The sequence below is a fragment of the Medicago truncatula genome, chromosome 4 (genome assembly GCF_003473485.1).
Source record: "Medicago truncatula cultivar Jemalong A17 chromosome 4, MtrunA17r5.0-ANR, whole genome shotgun sequence".
In the NCBI taxonomy this organism is placed as follows: Eukaryota; Viridiplantae; Streptophyta; class Magnoliopsida; order Fabales; family Fabaceae; genus Medicago; species Medicago truncatula.
Window position 1 is genome coordinate 44,799,087 of NC_053045.1, and position 8,067 is coordinate 44,807,153.

General features: G+C 35.3%; 1 protein-coding gene across 1 annotated transcript; it reads right to left on the reverse strand.

Moving 5' to 3' along the window:
- Positions 1 to 805: 805 nt before the first annotated feature.
- Positions 806 to 4,866, reverse strand: LOC11406812 (heat shock 70 kDa protein, mitochondrial). The gene is made up of 6 exons (XM_003608303.4): positions 4,673 to 4,866; positions 3,786 to 3,850; positions 3,619 to 3,697; positions 2,968 to 3,534; positions 2,256 to 2,876; positions 806 to 1,690 (listed from the first exon to the last, which is right to left on the reverse strand). The coding sequence occupies exons 1-6, from the start codon at positions 4,739 to 4,741 to the stop codon at positions 1,064 to 1,066; spliced, it is 2,028 nt and encodes a 675-aa protein (XP_003608351.1). The 5' UTR covers positions 4,742 to 4,866; the 3' UTR covers positions 806 to 1,063.
- Positions 4,867 to 8,067: the final 3,201 nt, after the last annotated feature.

An 8,067-nucleotide genomic window follows, 5' to 3' on the forward strand; every position in this document is an offset into this window, starting at 1 on the left:
AGCATCAAAAGTTTCTTGGTGAGTTGGTGGTTGAGTTTACGATGTCTTGTTTACCTTTTAACTAGTTACTTTAATTAAGAACCCTCATTTTATTCAACACCCATGTTCTACAGTCCCTTTATAGATAAAAAGGAAGATGATGCAAAGTAAACATTTATGATTAAAAAAGTGGCACGTGCAATTTTCATTGTCTCATAGTCATGACTACAATAATGCCTAACAGCTTCAGCTTCACAACTACGCGAGCAGAGCACTTATGGTCTCCCAGACCCGCACATGTGAAACAATCTTTATCCTTGGCAAACCAGTAATGTAGCTTTTGTTTTTGCCTGTTTTATGGATTCAGATTTTTATTCCAAATATACAACTATATCATTCTTCCACACATATGCTACTGATATAAGATCATCAATACCCAGTAACTCACATCAATTTTTATTATGCTTGTGAGATTTAACAGCAAAAAAAAAAACCAAAGATCATCAATACCCGACGAAAGTTTTAACAAGAATACGCAAATATCCGATCAAATGCAAAATAATATATTAACCGCCAACCAATGGTAGATAACTTTCACCAAAAAACAAAAAATGGTACTCCTCCGTCCCAAATTGTAAGACGTTTTGAGCATTTCACACATATTAAAAAATACAATTAATATTGTATGAAAAAGGGATATTATGAGTTGTTTTACAAAATTGTCCTTAATAAATAATATGGGAAAAATAAATGAAAGAATTGAAATAAGAGAGAGTAATAAATAGTTAAGGTTATAATAGAAAAAGTAACATTAAAGTTGCATTGGTATTGTAAAGCGACGTACAATTTAGGACAAATTTTTTTCCCTAAAGCGACATACAATTTGGAACGGAGGGAGTAGATAACTTCGTACGCACAAATTTTAATGATGTTATTCGAACAGCTGTTTTCAGTACTCAAACAGTACGACAAAATAAGGAGCCTTCTACTAAAAAATACAAAAAATAAGCAACCTTGTATGCTTCCAGCAATTATGTGATGATTAGTAAGAAGAAAAATGCTACAAAGCAACGCCTAAGTTGTCTCACTTCTTGACCTCTTCATACTCTGCCTCTGGAGCCTGATCACCACCACCTGGAGAACCTCCATCAGAGGAACCTCCACTTGACCCACCTGACATATGCTGACCAATCTTTGACACGGCTTTGTTAGCAGCATCAAGTTTTGTCTTAATTTCATCAACACTTTCTCCTTCCATAGCCGTTCTCAAATCTGAGACCGAGTTTTCAATTTCCTTCGCAACCTCACTAGGAATCTTTTCCCTATACTCGCTCAAACTCTTTTCAATCGAGTAGATTGATGTGTCAGCACTATTCTTGATATCAATAAGTGCTTTCCTTTCCTGATCTCTCTGAGCATGCAACTCAGCTTCTTTGACCATATTATTAATTTCATCATCTGAGAGTCCTCCTGACGAGCGGATGGTAATCTGTTGTTCTTTTCCAGTGGATTTGTCTTTGGCAGAGACAGTAACAATCCCATTGGCATCTATGTCAAATGTGACTTCAATCTGAGGCAAACCTCTTGGGGCAGGAGGAATGCCAACAAGGTCAAATTCCCCAAGACTCTTGTTGTCTGCAGCCATTTCCCGCTCCCCTTGGAGCACCTTGATACCCACTTGAGTCTGATTGTCAGCTGCTGTCGAAAACACCTGAAACAATGATTTCAATATTAAGAATATACATGTTACATTAAAAAAATCTGAACAGGATAAACATCTGAATCCATAAAACAGGCAAAAACAAAAGAGAAATCTAGGGCCTGTTTGATTTCCTTTTCAAAATCAGTTTTTGAAAACTATTAAAGAATAAAACAGAAACACCTTTTAGGTGTTATCTTTTTTCTGATTCTATGTGAACAAACTACATTAAAATCGTATTGCTGTTTTAAATCACCAAGCAGATTCGGTTTTTTAATTTTTTTCTTAAAAACAGTTTTTGGAATTGGATTTGCAAAAGAGCATTTAAAAACTAAACCAAAATAAAACCAAATAGGCCTTCAGTTATTTACAATGGTTCTCTTCTTTACCCTTGGAATGTCAGTAAGATACCTTTTTTTGGTGGGTTGAGGGGCAGATTTGATTAAGAAAATAATTGTGTGATTCAATGCTAAATTACTTTTGAAAGACCGGATTTACTTCCTCAGAAACCGGCAAATAGAAAACAATTCTTAAGTTAATGTTTATAAAAAGAGTTGTCTTGAGTAATTAAAATTACCTGACTCTTCTTTGTAGGAATTGTTGTGTTGCGGGAGATCAATCTTGTAAAGATACCACCCAAAGTCTCAATACCCAGAGATAGAGGAGTGACATCTAGGAGTAGCAGCTCTTTAACATCTCCACGGAGAATACCACCCTGAAGAGCTGCTCCCATTGCAACAGCCTCATCAGGATTTACTCCTTTGCTAGGACTCTTTCCAAAGATCTCTGAAACCACCTCCTGCACTTTAGGTACACGAGTCATCCCTCCGACGAGAAGAACCTCATCAACATCCTTGATAGATATGTTGGCATCTTTCAAGCAGCTCTTACAGGGTGCCTTTGTCCTTTCAATCAGGTTATTTACCAAAGCCTCAAACTTTGATCTAGTCAAAGTGATATTCAAATGCTTTGCACCGGATGCATCAGCAGTGATGAAAGGAAGATTTATTTCAGTTTGTGAAGTTGAAGAGAGTTCTATTTTTGCTTTCTCAGCAGCTTCTCGAAGCCTCTGCAAGGCAAGCTTATCCTTTGCAAGATCAATACTATCAGTTCTCTTGAATTCGCTTACTAGAAAGTCCAACAAAGCATTATCAAAATCTTCTCCTCCCAAGAAAGTGTCACCATTGGTAGCTTTCACCTGAAAAATATGTTATCAGTGACCACTTACATGATTATTCCTAATGATAGGTTGAGAAAGATGGCAACAAGGAAGAAATAAGTGTTAATACCTCAAACACACCGTTTGAAATTTCTAAAATGGACACATCAAATGTTCCACCTCCGAGATCAAAAACGGCAATGAGCCCCTCCTTGTTGTTCATCCCATATGAAAGTGCAGCTGCAGTGGGCTCATTGATAATTCTCTTCACTTCAAGACCGGCAATTCTACCAGCATCTTTTGTTGCCTGCCTCTGAGCATCATTGAAGTAAGCTGGAACAGTAACTACAGCTTTAGAAATTGTTTTTCCAAGGTATGCCTCAGCAGTTTCCTTCATCTTAGTAAGAACAAAAGCACCAATTTGGCTGGGAGAATACTGCTGCTTATTGATTTCAACCCATGCATCTCCATTGGGTGCCTTAACAATCTTATAGGGTACCATTTTCATCTCCTTTTGTGTTTGCGGATCATCAAAGCGCCTACCAATCAAACGTTTGGTGCCAAAAAGAGTATTTGTTGGGTTGGTTACAGCCTGACGCTTGGCAGGTGTACCAACAAGCAGCTCTCCTTTCTGGTTGAAGGCAACCACTGATGGTGTTGTCCGAGCTCCTTCAGAATTCTCAATAACTTTAGGATTCTGAAAAGGGCATAAACATTAGTACAGGCAAAAACCATGCACCAAAAACATGTCCAAAAGTAATCAAGAGAAATAGAGCCTTACCTTTCCCTCCATTAAAGAAACACATGAATTGGTAGTACCCAAATCAATTCCAATAACATCACTACCAGCAGGCCTAGAACTGTAGTACAAAAGCAATTTTACAATAAGCAAATTTGATGAAAAATTGAAACTGCCATACAGTACAGAACAAAGGCAAAACAAAGCACCTGAAAGGTCGAGCCAAACTTGCCCACTTTTGAGCTGCATATGATGGCTTAGTGCTGCCTGTCAACTGCAAAACAATAGGAAAATTATCTTCTGAATAATGCTCGTTACATATAAGACCAAAACAAATCTAACAACCACTATTCCATGAATGATGCCATGATATCAACAGTTATTATTAGTAACAATTCAAGAATCAATTATGAAAAATTGGACTGGGTGCAACAAAGCTAAAACCTGTCATTGAACATGGTAACAGTATAGCCAGTCCCAAAGATAATCCAACAACAATACATACCCAATAATCAGTATCACAAAAAATTACAAGAGTAGGACCAAAACAACTATAATCACCACTCCGCTATGAATGAAGCCATGATATCAACCATTATTATTCATTATTTACTAGCCACAATTCAAGAATCAACAACTATCTACTAGCTATGACAAATTAGACTACATGCAACAAAGCAATAGCATCATGTAATAGCAACAGACAATCCAACAAAAATACATAACCCAATAATCAGAAATACAAGAAATTACACGAGATTCTATTTTTATAGATAAAGTGCGTAGTACATAAGCATTCAAATCTGAAAACAACCAAAAATCGAAAGATAATTCTACAACTATACATAAGTGGAATTTATCTTCGCAAATTAAGATTCCATAATAACAGTACACAGAACCACGTCTCAGATTTACGGATCTTAAAATCGATTATGTGAAAAGTAGAAAAAATAAACTTTTTTCAACCATTTAAGAAAAACCCGCAGATTGATACGCTATGCAAATAACCTAACTCGTGAAACATTGAAAATAAATTTAACGATAAATGAGCAGAAATAGTGAAATCGGAGATGGAAGTAAAGCAATAGAGATTTACCGATCGAAAGGCAGAGGCAGAGGAAGAAGCAAGATCGCGGCGGAGAGCACGGCGCAAGACGGCGGCCATAATGAATCGGAGAATAGAGAGAGAAAGAGAGAAAGAAGGGTTTAGTTTTGTTTGGCTGTGAAGTGAAATTAGGGTTTAGGGTTTTGGTAGTGACGAATGAGGTTATGAAATGTGCGGTTGTAATGATATAGGGGTGGCTGTATTCGTGTCCTTCAAGAAAATAAAGTTTAGACCTTTCTTCTCTTTTTTCTTTTTTTTTGTTAATATTACACCGATTTTTCTTCATAAATAAAAATTTAGACCAAATCAAATAAATATATATTTGTTTAGTAAAACACAAAATATTTTTTGTCAAAAAAAAACAAAATATTTATCCATCAACTTAACTGAGTTGGTAGGAATATTGCATTTTATATGCAGAGTCTGGGATCGAACTCCAGACACCCCACTTCTCCGTAATTAAATTTTGTGAGCTTTAGCCACTAGATTACTTAAAAATAATGTTTTAGGGATGAAAGGAAAATAAATATATACTGCTTTCTAGTTGTATTATTATACTAGTAGTCTTTAAAAAAAAATATCAGTATTGCTTTTTTATTATGTTAACTCTTGAGTTTGTAACAAAAAAAGAAAAAACTCTTTAGTTTGAATTAGTCTTAATATTTTGTCCGTCTCCCGAATGGTCACGTGGTTGAGAGTTATCTCTTCAACCTGAAAAACCTCTATTCGATATTGACATCAAGAGTCTTATTAGTCCAAAATTCAATTGAGATGTAAGTAAAATATGATCAAGAATCATTTCACACAATAATAGAACTTGATTTCTTCTTAACTATTTGTTACTTGGTAGAATTTAATAACCACTCTTGAACTTAAATATTTGGTTAATTATAGAATTATTTTAATATATATATATATATATATATATATATGTATAAACTATTAAAAAAAATATTTTTACTATATATAAAAGAATAGATCGAACGTAAATAAAATACTTCATTTGTCCCTAATTATAAGTGTAACGCCCACTTTCGTTTAATCGTTATTTAATCGAGATTAGGCAATTATATTATAATTATATAGTATATGCATGATTTTGGTATGTTTTGATGAATTGATCGATGACGTGTTAAGTTATGAGTATTGAAGGATTTGATTATGATATGGGAATTATTTTATGGTTAAATAAAATAAAGATTTGAAAATAATATAAAAATATTTAGTTGAGGGCTGTTTTGATATTTTAAATAGTTTTGGGGGAGAAAGTGAGATAAGATAAGTAATTAGAAAAAGATATAAATAGGAGAAGACCTAATATTTTAGAAACTCATTGTACGTGAAAACTTTTGGAAGAAGGGAGAAAAGCCAAGTCTAGAGGAATCAAGGTAGAGTGCTGCGATTTTCTTCATTCAAGGTAAGGGTGAGACTAGTAATTCAATAGCATTGATTGTTGTAATTCTGATGATTAATTGACAAAGTTAGGATTGATTTAGAAAAGTTTTGGAATTAGGTTAAAACCCTAAAAATTGATGATCAAACGGTAAAACTTGTTTAGATTGATGTAGAAACCGTCCTTTAACCTTAGAATATGTTTAGGATGAATTCTGGAATCAAAATTAGGCTTTGAACCATGTTGTGTGTTGGATTTTTGAGAAAAACCCTAGTCTGCCCGTGCTTCTGTTCATCGCTCGCCACGGCGAGGGATGATCCTCGCCTCGCGAGTGATGAACTTCATCGCTCGCCACGCGAGCCCCTTTCCTTCGCCTCGCGAGTTGTTTGGTCCAACTCGCCATGGCGAGCAACCCTTTCTCGCCTCGCGAGCTCAGGCAGAGAGCATGTCATGTTTCGTGTTTCGACCTTTTTAGTTGAACCTTGTATACCCTTGAGTACCTGAACATACCTAGTATTGATTAGGAATGAATGTAGGATCAGAGGGAACCCAGAACGACCTTAGTTTGGGAGTTGAGTGGTACTCGCCATGGCGAGTAAGAGCTCTCGCCTCGCGAGTACAACCAGGATGAACTTGATTATGTGTTTGTGCGATCTGTGTCGCACTTGTTGATCAAGAGTGAACCCCTAACTGGTAATGAGACCTAGTGATGTTGTTTAATGCAGACTGTAGAGTTGTTTAAGTTATATCAATATTAATTGGTTAAGAACTATTGTATTGTATATTCATGCAAAATGAGAAGATGTGATAATAATGCAATTTATGTGCTATTGATATAATGATATCATCTTGATATGTGACTTGTTTATGCTGCTTCCGTTGTTTAACTAAGTGCATAAGTATATGATGAAGTTTAGCTCCAAATTATTGGATGCATGTTGATAAGTCGATTACGTTGTTTTGTTCATATGTGTCCATGCATAGCATATCATTGAGCTTTGTCCTCACCACGAAAATTAGGAGCGTTGTCCTCCGCACGTTTTATAGGAGCTTTGTCCTCCGCACGATTAAAGTATATTAATACTTATGATGACGATTGGTACCACATGCATATAAGGAGTCTAGGAGCATTGTCACATTGTCATGATTAAGATGCCTTGTTGATGATGAATGAATATGTGATTACGTGATAAGTGTTCATTGATTATGTTATGTTGTTTATAATGATTGGATATATGATTACGTGAAACTGTTTAGCATTTATGCAAAGTTAATAATGGAATGATTATGATGTTAATTTATGATTCGCAATTACATTGATTAATGTTATTTTATTATGAAATCTCACCCCTTCTGCTTGAAAATGTTGCCCTTCGTATGGGTAACTTGCAGGTGATCGTGCTTAGTGTGCAGTTGCTTCTGTGAGTGGCCTTGCCTCACTGTGTCGTCTAGGTCGCTCTAATACGTAACGGGATGGGGTTAATGCTATAACATGCTTCATTCTTTTACGTGAACTGCCATGATAATTTATGCTTTGATAAACTCTTTTGAGATACTTGTTGGGCCTGCGTGCCAAAACGTTTATGATTTATGTTTATGATTTTCCGCTGCAATGTTTAAGATATTGGTTAAATTATTATTTAACTGTTGGATTACGTTATATGTGATATCCCGTTGCTTGATGCTTACTCTGATAAATGTTATACTTTTAAAGAAATTTTAAATATTGGGAAAACGGGGTGTTACAATAAGCACCTTTTCAAAAAAGTTGTTTTCCTAAATATAAGCCCTTGTACAAATTACTGGCTACATTTATTTATTTTTTCCAAACATAACCTTAATTGACAGTAATATAAACAAAGAGCAGTTTAGAATATGAAAAGTAACATTAAGGGTGTGTTTGGTTTGCAAAACAGCGAGTACTAGACAGAACAGTACAAGATAGAACAGTACAACACAGGACAAATTTTTTATGGCATTGAGTAATTTTTTG

Coding starts and splice junctions, on each gene's coding strand:
- LOC11406812 (XM_003608303.4), bottom strand. CDS start 4,741: ATGGCCGCCGTCTTGCGCCGTGCTCTCCGCCGCGATCTTGCTTCTTCC. Junction 2,877..2,967: donor TTTCAAACGGTGTGTTTGAG/GTATTAACACTT, acceptor CATATTTTTCAG/GTGAAAGCTACCAATGGTGA. Junction 1,691..2,255: donor TTCCTACAAAGAAGAGTCAG/GTAATTTTAATT, acceptor TCATTGTTTCAG/GTGTTTTCGACAGCAGCTGA.